This window comes from Podarcis pityusensis (assembly GCF_964106645.2).
Source record: "Podarcis pityusensis genome assembly, chromosome: 17".
NCBI lineage: Eukaryota > Metazoa > Chordata > Lepidosauria > Squamata > Lacertidae > Podarcis > Podarcis pityusensis.
The window spans coordinates 12,196,054-12,214,121 of NC_138042.1; the positions used below are offsets into that span (position 1 = coordinate 12,196,054).

General features: G+C 42.2%; 1 protein-coding gene and 1 long non-coding RNA gene across 9 annotated transcripts in view; both read left to right on the forward strand.

Moving 5' to 3' along the window:
• The window catches only part of LOC308466830, an 87,993-nt gene that overhangs the window by 45,034 nt on the left and 24,891 nt on the right, over window positions 1-18,068 (forward strand). The gene's annotated exons all lie outside the window — the stretch shown is intronic.
• SUPT20H (SPT20 homolog, SAGA complex component) overlaps window positions 1,509-18,068 on the forward strand; it is a 37,886-nt gene continuing 21,326 nt past the window's right edge. For 2 of the 8 annotated variants that reach the window (XM_080987797.1, XM_080987798.1), the window contains exons 1-13: window positions 1,532-1,595; window positions 4,449-4,553; window positions 6,805-6,840; window positions 7,118-7,176; window positions 7,256-7,322; window positions 9,070-9,196; window positions 10,315-10,418; window positions 12,103-12,219; window positions 12,343-12,396; window positions 13,823-13,962; window positions 15,303-15,459; window positions 15,559-15,615; window positions 16,315-16,386. In XM_080987797.1, the coding sequence (XP_080843923.1) occupies window positions 4,548-4,553; window positions 6,805-6,840; window positions 7,118-7,176; window positions 7,256-7,322; window positions 9,070-9,196; window positions 10,315-10,418; window positions 12,103-12,219; window positions 12,343-12,396; window positions 13,823-13,962; window positions 15,303-15,459; window positions 15,559-15,615; window positions 16,315-16,386 (996 nt within the window). In that variant the 5' untranslated portion in view covers window positions 1,532-1,595; window positions 4,449-4,547. Of the gene's footprint in view, window positions 1,596-4,448; window positions 4,554-6,804; window positions 6,841-7,117; window positions 7,177-7,255; window positions 7,323-9,069; window positions 9,197-10,314; window positions 10,419-12,102; window positions 12,220-12,342; window positions 12,397-13,822; window positions 13,963-15,302; window positions 15,460-15,558; window positions 15,616-16,314; window positions 16,387-18,068 lie in introns of all 8 variants that reach the window. The other 6 variants (XM_080987792.1, XM_080987795.1, XM_080987794.1 and 3 more) reach the window with 6 other exon arrangements.

The following is an 18,068-nucleotide window of genomic DNA, read 5'->3' on the forward strand; positions in this document are numbered from 1 at the left end:
GGCTCCTCTAAATCAGGGATGGTCCTGGAAAATAGGGACACTTGGAGGGTCTGATATAGTACTGTTACTGTAACATCTACTACACTGGTTTCTAGAGCACTTCCGGACCCTATTTAAGGTGCTTTCAAAACCCTAAATGATTTGGGCTATTTAAAGGACTATACCCATATAGTCCTGTCCACCCTCTAAAATCTGCAACATAGAGCTACGCCTGAGGCCTTTCTTTATTGCCCTCCTGCTAAATAAGGGAGATCGGAAAGAGCAAAAGCTAGGGGGCTTCTGTGGTGGCCCCATGTCTCTGGAAAAAACAAACAAACCCTTAACATCTAGAAGCCCAGCAAAACTCCAAACTTTCAAGAAATCTGTTTCAGGTGGCTTTTATTGTTCAGCTGTGGTGCTCTTTTACAGCTGATTTCATGAACAATGTGTTACAGAAGGGTGGAGAAAACACCTGCATGAAACCCTTGGGAGCTGCTGGCATTCAGCACAGGGATAGACAGTGAAGTAGATGAACTAGAGGCATGATTCATGTCCTTCTGTCCCAAGTGAAAGACTATCCCCTACAAAATTTGTATTAATTAGAACAAACCAAAATGCAATCCTGACATCTAGTGGGGAGAACAATAACTTGTCAAACTAGTCAGCTGGTGGTTGAGCACACCATCAATGAGGATTTGATGTAATTGACGTCCAGGGGGGATTTCCGAAATTTGTCCTGGATCTTTGTCCTGGATATTGGGCAAGTCAATCAAAAAAATGTGGGTTTGGGGGCGTTTTTGTAAAAAATAAAAATGGAGTCTTCCTTAAAAAAAAGGCTCGTTTGGGGTGTCCTGGTGTTTACTTATTGAAATATGGCAACTCTACAATGATAAATTGACTTTATGGGATAACCTGATTGAAGATAGGGAGGCAAACATTATTATGGAAGAAACCTCATGGTGCAGTGACTTGAATGCCTCTGTGTTGAGCTTTTAAATGCCTTATTGTTTTCTTTATTGGCACAAAATAAGAGCCAAGTAAGGAAGATAATGGAACTCCTCTCTTATGAGGCAGTGGTTAGGCCAGTGGTTCTCAAAGGTGCCATGTTCGTGTTGCAGGAAAGGATGGGAAGTGTGGCGGGAAGATTCAAGGCCAATAAAGGAAACATTTAAACATTTCAGTGCAGCGCAGCATAGTATCCTATCGAAATATATCTATTTTTTAATCTTTTCAAAATGAGAGCAAGAGCATCAAGTGATGCTGAGGACAATCTCCTCCTATAAATGAGATTATTTACATTGATGCCTCCAAGGGTAATGATAATGTGCTGTTCTCTTTGACATGGGGGGGCAGGGGGGAATTAAGATTTTTATTGAAATTGGTTCTCCGTGTGATTGCTACGTGTCTATGGAAGCTGGGCCTTTGGAACTAAACGAGCTCCCGGAGACAACAACAACAAGGAAGCAGCGCTCGGCCGCTTCCCGCGTTTCCGTGGCAACCGCGAGCGTCCGCTCCACCCCAGCGCGCCTGCGCGGGTCTCTCTTTCTCGAGGGCCCCGGAAGCACTTACGGCGGAAGTGGGCGATGGAAGCGCCGCTCGGACAGAGGCGGAGGCGGGTAGGTCTCCCGTTCGCCTGGGGGGGGGGGATGTAAAGGAAAGGGGTTGCTGAGCGAGGGGTCGTGCTGGGGGTGGGGTGGGGCGGCAAAGCATAGGTAGCCCCCACCCCACACACCTGTGTCCCCTGCATCGAGGATGGGGGTGGGATAAGGTCTCCTTCCTCTGCTTCTTCCTCTTCTGTTTCTTTATTCTTCTCCTCCCCCCCCCCCCCGAACATTTCTGGAGGGGTTATTTGCGCGGAATTGTGAAGCTCCGGAGGCTCCCTCGACGATTTCTCTATAGGTGGCCATTCCCCTCGTCGTTACATAGTGCGCATTTGTTTCTCAAGCTTAGGGCTCCAGCTGTTGTTGGACTACATCTCCCATCATCCCTGGCCACTGGTCCTGCTAGCTAGGGATGGTGGGAGTTGTAGTCCAAAAGCAGCTGGATATCCAAGCTTAGGAAACACTGATCTAATTAAATGAAATGCAGGTATACTTAATATCAGTGTTTTTTTCCTTAAAAAAAAAAAAGTTTGGGGATACTCTCATTTTCCTGTTGTTGTTGTTGTTTAGTCGTTTAATTGTGTCCGCCTCTTCGTGACCCCAAGGACCAGAGCACGCCAGGCCCTTCTGTCTTCCACTGCCTCCCGCAGTTTGGTCAAATTCATGCTGGTAGCTTCGAGAACACTGTCCAACCATCTCGTCCTCTGTCTTCCCTTTCTTCTTGTGCCCTCCATCTTTCCCAACATCAGGGTCTTTTCCAGCGAGTCTTCTCTTCTCATGAGGTGGCCAAAGTATTGGAGCCTCAGCTTCAGGATCTGTCCTTCCAGTGAGCACTCAGGGCTGATTTCCTTAAGAATGGAGAGGTTTGATCTTCTTGCAGTCCATGGTGCTCTCTTCCAGCACCATAATTCAAAAGCATAAATTCTTCGGCAGTCAGCCTTCTTTATGGTCCAGCTCTCCCTTCCATACATCACTACTGGGAAAACCATAGCTTTAACTATACGGACCTTTGTTGGCAAGGTGATGTCTCTGCTTTTTAAGATGCTGTCTAGGTTTGTCATTGCTTTCGTCGTTACATAGTGCGCATTTGTTTCTCAAGCTTGGGGCTCCAGCTCTTGTTGGACTACATCTCCCATCATCACTGGTCCTGCTAGCTAGGGATGATGGGAGTTGTAGTCCAAAAGCAGCTGGAAACCCTAGCTTTGGAAACACTGATCTAATTAAATGAAATGCAGGTATACTTAATATCAGTGCTTTTTCCCCCCTAAAAAAATGTTTTGGGGTACAGTGGTACCTCGGGTTACAGACGCTTCAGGTTACATATGCTTCAGGTTATAGACTCCACTAACCCAGAAATAGTACCTCGGGTTAAGAACTTTGCTTCAGGATGAGAACAGAAATCGCACGGCAGCGGGAGGCCCCATTAGCTAAAGTGGTACCTCAGGTTAAGAACAGTTTCATGTTAAGAACGGACCACTGGAACTAATTAAGTTCTTAACCCAAGGTACAACTGTACTCTCATTTTCCTACTCATATTGAAACACTGCCCCTCAAGGATTGATGGGAGTTGTAGTCCAGCAACAGTTGCTGGAGACCCAAGTTTGAGAAGTCTAGACTCGGCCCCGAACACACTGACCAGATGCTTGGAAGCTGTGGCTGGATGGTTTCATGGGAGCCGATTGAAACTAAATCCTTCAAAGACAGAGGTCCTATGGCTGGGTCAGGATGGCATGGGGATGAGGGACCAACTCCCTTCTCTTGCGGGGGCCCAATTAGTGCCATTGCCTTCCGTTAAGAGTTTGGGTGTAATCCTTGACGCCTCCCTTTCCATGGAGGCACAAGTTACAGCAACAGCCAAGGCAACATTTTTCCACCTTTGCCGCATCAAGCAGTTGGTCCCTTACCTTTCCCGCCCCGACCTGGCCACAGTGATCCATGCGACGGTCATCTCCAGGCTTGACTACTGTAATTCGCTCTAAGCGGGGCTGCCCTTGAAGATGTCCCAGAAACTCCAGCAGGTGCAGAATGCTGCAGCGAGGCTCCTCACGGGGTCTCTGCCATGGGAGCATATTCACCCAGTGCTTTTCAAGCTGCACTGGCTCCCGGTGGAGTACAGGATCAGATTTAAGGTGCTGCTTTTGACCTTTAAAGCCCTTCACGGCCTAGGACCCTCGTACCTACGGGACCGCCTCTCCCGGTATGCCCCACGGAGAGCCTCAAGGTCCAAAAATAGCAACACCCTAGTGGTCCCAGGCCCTAAGGAAGTTAGATTGGCTTCAACCAGAGCCAGGGCCTTTTCAACACTGGCTCCGGCCTGATGGAACGCTCTGTCTCATGAGACCAGGGTCCTGCAGGATCTGATTTCTTTCTGCAGGGCCTGTAAGACAGAGTTGTTCCGCCTGGCCTTTGGCTTGGAGCCAATTTGATTCCCTCCCTCTCTTTCTTTTTTCTTTTCCTTCTCCTTCTGCGATGAGGCTACATTTTAATATTTTAATGTTTCAATATTTTAATGTTGTATTTTTTAATTTTGTTTTTAAGTTGTAATCATTTAACTTGTTTTTATTATTGCTTGTAAGCCGCTCTGAGCCCGGCCTTGGCTGGGGAGGGCGGGGTATAAATAAAAATTATTATTATTATTATTATTATTATTATTAACTGCACCTACATCTTTAGCTGCTCTTCTTTTTCATCAGTAAGCCACCTCAATGACCAGTGTGTTTGTGCAGGGAAACCCCAGAGTCCTATCTCAGTCAACCCCCCTTCAACCTCCATTTAGATTCCCCCCCCCCATTTTTGACAAGTACATAGAATGTAAATAGAACGCCTTATCTATTTTTGCAATAAGTGCTTTTCCTCTTCTCTCACCAGTTCTAGAGTGCCTTAAACATGGACACAGGAAACTGACAGTGCTCTTCTGTGCCCAACTCCAAAAGCGTCATTTTTGGATGTTGTCATTGGGCTCCAGTCATGATGGTAAGATTTTTCTCTCTTCTGCTGTCAGATTCTGGTTTCTGAAATGCATGCTTGGGACAGCGGAGAATAAATTAACTGTATCTTCTCTTTTTATTATTTGTAATTAGATTCAAAACATTGTGCTATAAGGCGTCTTCAGACCTTGGTCAAATTAAACCACCGTGTATTAGACCAAGAATGCTACATCTGAACCAGTTCAGGGCTTTTCAAAATAATAGTGAAATAGATTGTGAACAGAGGAGCCAGATGTGCAGCAGCAACCTTTCTTAAGATCTTTCTTGAGGCTCCTCTCTTTTCTTGTGAACACTTGCAAGCAAGATGGCGTGAAAGGGTTATTTGCTGATTGTTGTGCAGTAGATCATACAGGCAGTGACCCATTTTGGTTACGTTCTGGACTTCCATGTGCTTCGACCACACTGCCCTGTTCTTCCCCTTTTTGTGACTTTTGGGGTCTCTTGGATTCAGACCAATGCACATATGCATTGCACACATTTTGGACAAGCGTAAAATGGCCATTGCCTGTATAGCAGGATATGTGTGAGTGCTATTGACATGTCTGTTTGCCTCTGTCAGTCACTATACTAATAGAGTATAGTCTTGGATGGATGAAATAAAAAGCAAGATGCAAATCTGATGGAAAGCTACTTTTAAGTCCTGCTACTAGTTAGTGACAAGTGATGAAAAGCCAAGAACAGCCCATTTCATCACCAACTTTTCCACTATTGCCTGAGGTTATTAATACAACTATCTCCATTTTTGTGAATATAGTTTAAGATTATTTTCTTTATCTTGTACTAACAAGCTTTATGGAGCACATGCAGTTGTGTATCTTACTATAATTTAAAAAATCATATGGTCCTTTCTTCCAAGTTCTCCTGTCTAGGAAGTGAATTCTTAATTGTGATTAAGCATTAATGTTAATACCAATGTTAATTGTGGATTAGGATACCCAGGCTTCCTGTTTAACCCTGATTTGAAATTAGCGTTAGTTCTGTCTTGAAACCCTAATTTCAAAACATAGTTTAACAAGAGTCTTGTTCATCCATATTTAACAACAGTTCTGACATGCTTAACTGCTAAAGGAAAAACTGGAGAATTTGCTGTCAAGGTGGGAGAGAACAGCTTGCTCATGGTCTCTTAATCATATGTCTGCATCAGACTATAGTGTAGGCATTGCCAGTTATACATCTGCTTTGAGGTTGCTTCTGTCAAAAACCACAATGTAAGCAAACTTGTGCTTGTCTCAAATATTGTCTTAATTGTCTGTGACTTGATGATTGTTATTGCTTGCACTCAAGTCCTAATTATATTTACTCAGAAGTCTGATTAATTTTCATGAGATTTGCTTCTAGGTAACTACACTAATGGGACGCGGGTGGCGCTGTGGGTTAAACTACAGAGCCTAGGACTTGCCGATCAGAAGGTCGGTGGTTCAAATCCCCGTGACGGGGTGAGCTCCCATCGCTCGGTCCCTGCTCCTGCCAACCTAGCAGTTCGAAAGCACCTTAAAGTGCAAGTAGATAAATAGGTGCCGCTCCGGCGGGAAGGTAAACGGCCTTTCCGTGCGCTGCTCTGGTTCGCCAGAAGCAGCTTAGTCATGCTGGCCACATGACCCGGAAGCTGTACGCCGGCTCCCTCGGCCAATAAAGCGAGATGAGTGCCGCAACCCCAGAGTCGGTCACGACTGGGCCTAATGGTCAGGGGTCCATTTACCTTTACCTTAACTACACTATTAAATAAGGTATTTGTAATAATTGGTCAGAACACATTATCTGGTGAAAAAATGATAGAATTAATAAATATTATATGATACTATCGGTGTTCAAAATTAGCCAGGGGCCAGGTGCATTTTACACCTGAATATTGACCCCTTGTGACCAAGTGAAGATGCCCAGGTGTCAGAATGGCATCTGGCATCTCCACTATCTGGAAGGGCATGCCTGGGGATCATTGATTATTGATTGTTTTCACACACTAATACCCCATCCTGTAGAATTTTGTCAGTTCTGTTTTATCTGCACAATCAGAATGAATTTCAGGAACCAAAAAGTTATATTGAAAAATATGGTTTTAGAGCCATTTCCCCCCAAAATGGCAACTAGGCATTCCGCTTTGGCGACTAACCCTGGTTTAAGGATCCATTTGGTGCCTAGCGTTTCTAACACTGGGTACTATATTATATCGGATGATATAGTATAAGAATCTATATTAACATATGCTTTCTAAGAAAGATCTTTTTATCATTTTACAGCAGCAAGCTTTAGAACTTGCATTGGATCGTGCTGAGGTAAGTAGTAGATTGTATGAATTGCACACATATTTAATGTTACATTTAATAATCATCTGCATTGTATCAAAGTTTCCCCAGTTATTCAGAACACTGTACAGAAAATAAATTTCATAAACTGAAAATGTAATAGGAGAGAAAGAGATTTATCACTCATTTTTTGTTTAATTTAATGTAAACATAATTTAATGTAAACATACACACTCCTAAATCCCCTAAAGCAGTTTGCATATCTATGTACCACTAAACTTATTTGTGTGGGGTTTGTTTTTTTCAGTATATCATTGAAAGTGCACGCCAGAGGCCTCCCAAACGAAAATATTTATCCAGTGGGAGGTAAGAATTATTTAGTGCCTCTTGTTTACTTCAACAGACAAAATGGTTACTGAATTGTGTTTCCTCTTCACAATTTTAGAAAATCTGTGTTTCAAAAATTATATGAACTGTATCTGGAAGAATGCGATAAAGAGCCTGAAATAAAGGTAAGTGGGACTTATTTGCCAAGCACTCGCTCCATTACTGTCTTGCTGGTGGTCTGCACTAGAGCTCTGATAAGCCCCGCTTTCATTTTGTGTAATTAATTTATATTTCTATACTGCTTTCTAAAAATAAAAAAGCTCCCTGAAAGTAAAATCCAAAAGCAATAAGAGTCTAGCCAGAACGTGTGCTTCTCCACATAGTTCTTCCCAGAGGCAGGTTACTAGATTGAGGGGCGCATGGTGGTTCTGGCCGTCATGGCTTTGGTGGTACAGCAAAGAGCACTTATTTCCTAGATCTGATCTGAGAGTAGAACAGATAACAATGTCTGGGTGAGATTAGGACCGCTCCTGCCATGTAGGTCTTCCTACAGATTTGTTGGCAGGTAGAACTTGAGCAATGCTAAACAACTCCTTCCTTATAGAATTGAGTTTGGAAACTGTGGCCCTCCAAATGTTGAACTCCCAAGCAGCCCCAGCCTGCATAGCATATGGTCAGAGATGTTGGGAGTTGTAGGACCAGAGGGTCCCCATCCCACTTATACAAGGTGATGAGGAAAGCCCTCTTTGTGAGGGGTGATCTAAAACCCCACAGCCCTTATTTTTCAGCAGGAGCAGTTCAAGGGTGACTAACAAGAAGGAAATGGAGACACACTTTTGGGAAGCGATCAAGAGATTGTAGTTATGGACAGGGCAACATTCTTTGAAAAGGCATTGCAGCAAACGCACGCTAAAGCCTCATTTTCTTAGTGGATGGTTTTATTAACTCAGGAAAGTGGCAGTGTTAAATTATTTTGAGAGATTCAAAGCAGTTCTTAAAACCTTCACATGAATGAAGGTGCAACAACGTTGTTGAATAAAAATAAGCCAAGGGGGCACTGCCTTGAGTTCCGTGGAAGAGAGGCAAGGATATACATGTAATAGATGCAGTAAACATAATTATTTGTTATTGGGAAGTGGAGTGGATAGGAATGGTTGAAGGCAGGACGAGTGTAGTAGCGGGTGAAATTGTCCTTCTGGGAGAGAAGTCTCCTATTCTTGGCTCTACCTTCACCAGGAGAGCAGAGTGAATAATTTGTCCCTAGGCATTTCTCAAGAATGTTCCAAAAGATCAAGCCCTTCCCTTTTTGTTTCTTTCCCTGCAACCATTAGTTCTTCAGCACATAGAATGAAATGTTACCGTATTTTTCACCCTATAGGACGCACTTTTTCCCCTCCAAAAATGAAGGGGAAATGTGTGTGCGTCCTATGGGGCGGATGCAGGTTTTCACAAGCCTCTCGCTCTCCAGGCTTCAGGAAGCTATCCTCAAGCCTGGGGAGCCCGCGGGAGTTCCCGCAGGGCTCCCTAGGCTTGCGGATAACAGCCTGCTGCCCGAAGCCCGGGGAGCGCAGCGGAGTGCGCTTCGGGCAGCTCTCCACAAGCCATGGGAGACCAGCGCAACTTCCCACCGGGCTCCCACGGCTTGCAGAGAGCTGCCTGTTCTGGGGGCTGGGGTCGGGAGAAGCTCGGGCTTCCCCAGCCCCGCGCCTGTGGGGGGAAATTTTTTTTTTCTTTATTTCCCCCCCCCCCTTAAAAAAAAACTAGGTGCGCCCTATGGGGCGAAAAATACGGTACTTATGAAACCGAGGTAGACTTAGTAAGGTAATTATAGTGAATAGCTGCTCGTTTCCGTGTTCATTGTTTCATGTTGTTAGTAAACAGTGTTAGCTCCTGGATGCGTTGTTTTCATGAGTGTCACCCATTCTGAAACAGAAGCTGAGGCGAAATGTGAACTTGTTGGAGAAGCTGGTTTTGCAAGAGACATTGTCATGCCTAGTAGTGAACCTCTATCCAGGAAACGAAGGTTATTCGCTGATGCTGAGAGGGAAGAATGGGTCAGGTAAAGTTAACACTAAATGGCTGTTAACCTCCTGATTGTGCCTTAAAATAAACAGTGCTTCAAGTTGCTGGTTTTATTAAAAACTCTTTTGTGCTATTCCTGTCTTTAGCTGAGAATAAATCTGTTTAAAGCCTGATATGATCTTCTGGACTCTGTGTATCTGTTTGAATTCTTCCAGCTACTGGATTTTCTTTTACTTAGTAGAAGAAAGACCATGGCTGTCTTTCTCTTGATTGGGGTGGCTAACCAGTGTGCCCCTATCCCCAGATTTTTTCCTCACCACCACCTTGAGTTTTTTCTCACCATGCCCTCAAAGTTGTCATTGGGGAAAAAGAATTTTTTGATAGATAGATAGATAGATAGACAGACAGACAGACTGCTCCTTGGGATCCTCCACTGCCACAATGTACAGTACTCCAAGGCCTTTCTGAAACGTATCCTTTTTAAAAATTACTGACTGCTCCCTTTTATCCATACAGAGGTACCTCGCAAGACGAATGCCTCGCAAGACGAAAAACTCTCAAGACGAAAGAGTTTTTCGTTTTTTGAGTTGCTTCGCAAGACGAATTTCCCTATGGGCTTGCTTCGCAAGACGAAAACGTCTTGCAAGTTTGTTTCCTTTTGGATTTTCAATGCATTCCTATGGGAAACAGTGCTTCGCAAGACGAAAAATTCGCAAGACGAGAAAACTCGCAGAACGAATTAATTTCGTCTTGCAAGGCACCACTGTATATTAAATTGTATTGATCACACCTGTTGTGACGCCAAAAGTATTTTTGTGACCACTGTCCCCAAGACTGTTAAAAATATGCCCTTTACCTTTTCTGGCCGCGTCTACTTTTAAACATTTTGGCTGTGCCCACTTTGACATGCCCTCCCCACGAGAGTTGACAGTGTGGCCTTGACTAGAATGAAGGTCGGCCACCCCTGTTCTAGATCATCTATTCATTTAAAACATTTTTAACCAGCCTTTCCTCAGTGTGAGGTAGCTTGTTACGTATCAGAATCACCATTTTGTAAGTTAATTTTTTTCCCTTTTTGCCAGAAAGGAATAATTGTAAAAGCAAATAGTTCACACGCATATTCGTAGTCAAATGCATTCTTTGGTTTTAACGCAGATTCAGAAACCATTCGGCTTCCTTATGAAGAGGGAGAATTGCTTGAATATTTGGACGCAGAAGAGCTGCCTCCTATTTTAGTTGATCTCCTGGAGAAATCACAGGTTTGAAAGACTTTGAAATGGTGTTTCTGGTTTTGTTTTAGTGGTTGAGGGGTAGTGGAAGTAGCAGTAACAGTATGTGTGTGTGGGGGGGTGTCTATCAATGTGGCTGAACCAGAACTTGTCTTGCCATGCTTGCTGAGGCTGCTAGGAGCTGTGATTCAGCAGCCTTTGGAGGACCAAGGGTTCCCCATTTCTGCTGTATATAGTATATGTTCAACTAACTGACCAAATTCAGTGCTGAAGCAATGATTCTTCAACATCAACTTTGTTGGACTGGTCATGTTGTGCGGATGCCTGATTATCGCCTTGCAAAGCAACTACTCTATTCTGAACTTAAAAATGGAAAGCATAATGCTGGTGGTCAACAGAAGAGGTTTAAAGACTCTCTCAAAGCAAATCTTTAAAAATGTAGTATAAACCCCGACAACTGGGAAACACTGGCCTGCGAGCGCTCCAATTGGAAAACAGCCTTTCCCAAAGGTGTCATGGACTTTGAAGACACTCAAACTCAGGACGCAAGGGAGAAACGTACTAAGAGGAAGGAATGCTTGGCAAATCCACACCGTGATCAACTCCCGCCCGGAAACCAATGTCCCCACTGTGGAAGGACGTGTGGATCCAGAATTGGCTTCCACAGTCACTTATGGACTCATTGTTAAAACCATGTTTATAGAAGGCAATCTTACTCAGCTATGAGGGATCGCCAAAGAAGAAGGAGTATATGTTCAACTAACTGACCAAATTCGCTATCCTGAGACCAAACTACCATTTGGGTTCTAAAACTATGGTTACAACAAACCACAGTTTGGCATAATGTCTAAACTGAGCACTAGTATAAAATTAAAAATTTCAAAACTTATGAGCAACGCTTGAAAAATATTTCTAACCCTTAAGAACAAGCACCAGTTTTTACATAATTTGGTTATTGTCCTTGTTAAGTTTAATAATAATAATAATAATAATAATAATATAAATAGAGTTTAAAAAAAGAGAGATGAAGTATTCCCAGAGATCTAAAGATCTGTTTAGTTCCGGGTATAAATATATGGAAATGCTGATATGTACATTTTTTTTTTTAATGATATTTATTAAAATTTCAAAAAAAGAAGATTACATTGATAAGAAAAATAACAATAAAAAGGAAAAGTACAAAATACAAAATAAAAAAGAAAAAACAGTTAAAAACAATTCCATCTTTTCATCACTTCTCTTACATTTACTTGTTTCCCGGACCTCCTCATACCACCCTCTTTTGTATTCCAATTCAATTTGTTAGTCCAGCAATTCCTTTCCCTCCTTTTTAATCCTGATCTTTAATCTTGATATATTATAACATTAAATTTTTACGTATTAAAAAACCAATTTTTCCATATTCTTTTATACCATTACAGCTAGAAACCACTTCAATCCGACATCATTCTAACATTCATTAATTTTACAATATTTCTGTAAGTAGTCTTTAAATTTCTTCCAATCTTCTTCCACCGACTCTTCTCCCTGGTCTCGGATTCTGCCAGTCATTTCCGCCAATTCCATGTAGTCCATCATTTTCATCTGCCATTCCTCCAGTGTGGGTAGATCTTGTGTCTTCCAATGCTTTGCAATAAGTATTCTTGCTGCTGTTGTAGCATACATAAATAAAGTTCTGTTGCTGATACGTACATTTTTGTTTGCTTTTAAACAGATAAATATTTTCCATTGTGGCTGCGTCATAACAGAAATACGTGACTATAGACAATCTGGTAATCTCAAATCTCCAACATACCAAAGCAAGTACATACTTCTGCGCCCAACAATGCAGGTAAACAACTCGTGTATTTCAGCTTTGGTGTTGCTCTTAATTTTTTTAAAAAACAATACTGATGCATCGTATTTAGAAATCCTGTACTTCACAAGTAATGAAAGGTTTGCCTCATTTTTCTAGACCTTGATTTGTGATGTGCATTCCATTACAAGCGACAACCACAAATGGACGCAGGTAACAAACGTGGCAGCTAAAGGAGTTGGTTTCACTAGTGTGGTAGTTTCCTAGTATTATGGTATATTGTGATGATAATTTCTGGTGCAGTATGGTCTTCCAACCCCAGGAAAGGCCATCTTGTTCAGTGGCATAAAGGTCTACTAGGAGATGGATAGGCCTAGGTTTCAGTGAAGTGGCAAGGTTATGTCTGGGCTCTGCTAGAGGTCTCAAGTGATTTAATTCAGTGCCATAGATAGATAGATAGATAGATAGATAGATAGATATTTAAAACCCTTCCAGATAAGATTGGAAAGCAAGCATGTTGGAGAAAAGGCTAGTTTAGAGTCTTCCCTGACATGTTCTTTGTGCTGGAAATAATATTCTTTGTGCTGGAAATGTTTTGTATGAAGGAAAATTTGCTCAAGACCCGACCCTGCAGTTTGCCACTTCAGTGAGAATATGTCATAGTGAGTCGGAGGACTAGACCTATTTTGTATGATTCTGTTTATTAGTATCAATATTAGGCAGAATCCAGAACATTTCTTCTGCAAGATCTGTTTGTATTGTGGGAGTTCAAGATCCTCTTAACACATCCCGTGCCATGGGAGGGGGGCAGGAGCTGACCTTCCGGGCAGCTTTGGAGGTTGCCCATAAGGGGCTGCAGCAGGAAAGAGGAGGCTGAAAAGCCTTGTTGCCCAAGTAGAATTCCACCTGACCCCATCTGTAATTATTGTTACCCACGCTCCACCCTAAGGTCCCATTGAGATGATGGATGGCAGAAAGGGGCTTGTGTGCATGCTCTGATTTTTAAGTGATGCTCACATGTGCAATTTCAAATTGGGAATCTTCCGAAGATTCTGTTAATAGAAATTTCGGTTTAGATTATTGAAACTTTGGCAAGAACCATAGTAGTTCTGAAGAGAGGAGAGCGATGTCAGATTTTTGGGCAATTGTGTTTGCTGGTCCCCTCTCTCAAACACAATCTTAAGTCCCTGCGATATGAAAGTATAATAATCGCTTAGATTACAAGTCGAGAACAGCTGTTTCACACTGTGCATACACTCAACTATCATGTATGTTAATGCCAAAAATACTGTTCAAATATTTACAAATACTGTTTAAAATATTTGTAACGTGCAGCCAGTCCTATGCATGCTTATTTATTTTTAAAAAATATTTATCTGTTGAAATGGTTTGCCACAATAAAACATAAAACTGTACCGTAAACGCCATATAAAAAGGTTAAAAACAGGCATCAATTAACCATTGTGGAAAGACGTACTTTAGTTGCAGGGTGTTCAGCAAGCGTTCAAAAGCTGGCACAGAAGTTGCCTGCTGTGTACTTGAAAATAAGTCCTATTGAGTTAAATGGGACTTACTCCCAAGTAAATGTGTATAGGATTGCAGTCTTTACTGCAGTTTTAGAACACTCTCTGTATTATAGGAAGACAAACTCCTGCTAGAAAGCCAACTGATACTGGCTACAGCAGAACCTCTGTGTCTGGATCCTTCAATTGCAGTAACTTGCACAGCGAACAGACTTCATTATAACAAGCAGAAGATGAATACTCGCCCAATGAAAAGGTATCGGAAAGTCATAATCTACTGGTCCTTGATTTATAAAGTCTGGTTGAACGGAATAGGCTGCTTTAACTGGGGAAAGTTATTTGTTGTTAAGTTTCGAAGAACATTTTAGTTGATCTTAAAAATCTGTTCAAAGACCTGGAATGTCTGTAGAAATTTCTCCCAGAACAAACACCCTTAACATTTTGTTTGGAGCAGAACACATTTGTGATTAACAGTGATCATTTTAAAAAAGAATCACTCACCAGTCCCTGGAATTGCATCATTGGATAGCTCTTTGAGTGAATGCAAGCTTTAGAGCATGGGTAGGGAACCTAAGGGACGCGGGTGGCACTGTGGGTTAAACCACAGAGCCTAGGACTTGCCGATCAGAAGGTCGGCAGTTCAAATCCCTGTGACAGGGTGAGCTCCTGTTGCTTAGTCCCTGCTCCTGCCCACCTAGCAGTTCAAAAGCATGTCAAATTGCAAGTAGATAAATAGGTACCGCTCTGGCGGGAAGGTAATCGGTGTTTCCGTGCGCTGCTCTGGTTCGCCAGAAGCGGCTTAGTCATGCTGGCCACTAATCCGGAAGCTGTACGCCGGCTCCCTCAGCCATAAAGCGAGATGAGTGGCACAACCCCAGAGACGGCACAACTGGACCTAATGGTCAGGGGTCCCTATTACACCCCACTAAAATAAATTCAACCCCTTATTCAACCCCTCAGCTGAGAGGTTTCTTCTGTGAGGTGATGTGACCAGAGTGTAGACATGGTCTTTCTTCCTTAGTTCATTATCTGTTGTACTTCGCCTAGAGACATCTGTATGGATAATTATTAGTAAATAATAATTATTCAGCCCCAGCTCAGCCGGTGGCCTGTTGCCATGACAGAAATTGAAACCTCATTTGCCGCTGGAAAATTGCCCCTGAGAAGTGACTTCCCGTTTCCATTTCCAGAGAAGTTACACACAAAAATAGTGACTACTGTTTTAGGGCCTATATGGGCAGTCCTCTTTCCGCATACAATGTCCATTGAAAGAAATGGCAGTCTTCCATCACATACCATAATGTCTCAGAAGCATTTCAGGCTTCAGCTCAGCAGGCTGGCAGTGCAGTCAAGCCATTGGGTTGACACTGGATTAACTAGTGAAAAGAGAAATATTGACAGCTCACTGGCCATAATGTCTCTTGAGAACTGGTATCCCTTTCCTGTATATCTGGTAAATTAGGTACCTATCCGCACAGTGCCTTTCATGCTGGATTATCTGCTATGAAAAAGGATGCCTGGCCACTCTAGCAAGCTGGTATGAAAATTTTCCAAACTGCCTGTATTCTTTCCGTTAATATTTTCAATATTTTACAGGTGCTTCAAGAGATACTCCAGGTCATCTCTGAATCGGCAGCAGGAGGTGTCTCACTGTACAACACCACCGCAGCTCAGGTTGTTTGATTATTTGCAGAAAAGAAAGGAAAAGAAGGGAGCCCAGCAGTACGACCTCAAAATTTCCAAAGCTGGAAATGTATGCATGTTTTTAAAAGACATCACATTAGATGATTAGATAATTTTACTTACTCCGATAACTATTGTTCATTTAAATATTTGGTTTCCTTTTTTCCAGTGTGTGGATATGTGGAAACAGAATCCTTGCTATTTGACGGCGCCGTCTGAAGTGGATGTAAGTGCATAGATTTCTGGAGCATTCCGAGATGAGTAAAATTTGTCATTCATAGGATTGTATCCAAAGCTGTCAGTCTTCTGATGGAGCTCTGGCCCAGGAGCTTGTACATACAGATCTGTACATGCCAATGTAATCTCTCAGCTTCTGAAACATCTTGTTCAAGAAGTTCTGCTTATACAAGCTGGCCTACTAGCAGAACAAGTTCAGCACTACCTCTGTTTAGCATAGCTGCTGGTTGGACGTTGCTCTTTTTCATTCTCTTCTGAAAAGAAGACAGATCCCAGTCCATAAGAATAAATTGGCTAGCTTAAGAAGAAGAACATTTGAAAATGAAAACTTCTAGATTTGAAATCAGATTAATTACACCGTTTTTGTAAGGCCTGTTAAAATAAGTGAACGTGTAAGAGCCATTATTTAAAGGATGTATTATATTTGAAGAGGGTGGGATCTGTCAAGCTACAAACTGGACTGAAAATGTGAGGTTTATAATCATGCCTGTTCTGGGAATTCTTTTTCTCCCACTTGTAAGGATCATCACAACTCAATAAACCCTCATTAAGATTGTCTTGCCTTCACTCTCTGAACCCATCAGTATGATTATAATTCTTTTTTCAATTATAAGGACATTTACGCTCCTCATCCACATCTTTAATCTTCTCTCATTTTAATTTACTGATCTCTTAACTGTTTCTGAAGGTGGAAAAATACGCCAAAGTGGAAAAATCTATCAAACCTGATGACTCACAACCCAGTGTCTGGCCTGCTCATGTGAGTAATAGTAGATTGCTTGCTAACCTTTTTGATAATTAAGAGACTTCGTGTTCCAAAAGATAGGAACACAGAGAACAATCAGTACTTGAATGTGTTTAGGTGAGTAAGGGAAGGCTCTAGGAATCGTTTCAAATTGTTATTAGGAAATACGGAGAAATGGGTCTTGTGACTTTTTCAGGAGTGCGGTTACATGGCATTGAGAGGTAACTGCTGCTGCTGTTGATTGTGCAACTAAAACCAACATAGATCTGTAGTCTTCTCTGTGAGAAGACTCAATGTGAGACATGTGAGCCATGTCTCACATTGAGCCTCAGAAGGAACTGCCTCTGAATTAGGGTGTTTGATCAGTTAGACCTCCCAACTCGGTGGGATTGGTAGCAGTTTAAAATGTGATATATATTTTTTAGCAAATTCAAACCACTTTGTGTACTCCATGTACTTCTCATCAATTATGTGGTCAGTTGCCCTGTCTTGTTTCATTTCTACCACCATCCCTTCTCAATTTTTTTAAAATACAGTTTAACTCAGGGATTTGATTTGCCCCTATTGAAATGAATGAGAAACTGAAACCATTGGACTGTCTGCAGCAGCTTCTCAAAATCAGGGTGGAAAAAATAACGACTTTCCGCCCATATCGTGAATCCTATATTTTTGTTGTTAGGTTGTTAGATCTCCCCCCCCCCCCCATTTTTGTAGTTTTTCCCTCAGTACATTATTGTGGTGATACCCAAAGTTGGTGCAGATTCGTTGAAATCAATAATCAAACTGGGTAGACAAGGATTTTTCCTTTGCCCAAATTGCTAGCTTATTTTGAATGTGCCTTGTACGCACATTGAAACCCTGTCGGAGCAGAGTTGCCTTTCTGCTGTTTGGGTTCAGAAACCCAGCAAGGAGGAGGAAGTTTTAAGTCTTTGCTGAATATGAAACTGCTGAGATTAGAAGCATACAGGTCTGTATCTGAGCTGCAGAACAAGTTCTTCTGTTCACCATTGGGACAGAAGGAGTAGGGTAGACTCTTACAAAAGGCATGGACATTTGTAGCTTTGCTTAGCTGTGTGGTTAACTTGGGTGGCAACTTTGCAGCCAGCAAAGGATGTCACCTCAGCAATGTCTAGGCAACACGATGACCATGTACATACGCAATAGACAATCTTTATAGAATTCCTTCAAACCATAACAAGTACAAAATGAAGTCTTTAGTCTCAAAGTCTCTGAAAATCTTTAAATGAAGCGAGGTACCAGACTTTGTACGATGAAAGACAAGCTGTGAAGCTTTGTGTATTCAGCAAATATGATGTCCAACACTGAACAGTGATTCCGGATGTTGACTACTGTTTCGTAGAATTCTTCGTTAGCGTGGTGGGAGGATATAGAATTGCTTCATAAACCCATCTTATTTCGAATGAATGTATGTAAATGAAAATATCAAATGCTGTGGAACAGTGCTTATGTAATAATGTGACTACAAAGTCTGGTACCTCGCTTCATTTAAAGATTTTCAGAGACTTTGAGACTAAAGATTTCATTTTGTACTTGTTATGGTTTGAAGGAATTCTATAAAGATTGCCTATTGCGTGTGTACATGGTCATCATGTTGCCTAGACATTGCTGACGTTCTCTTTGCAACACAGGGGTTTGTTTGGTTACCTATTGCTGTACCATGGCCAGAAGGATGTCAC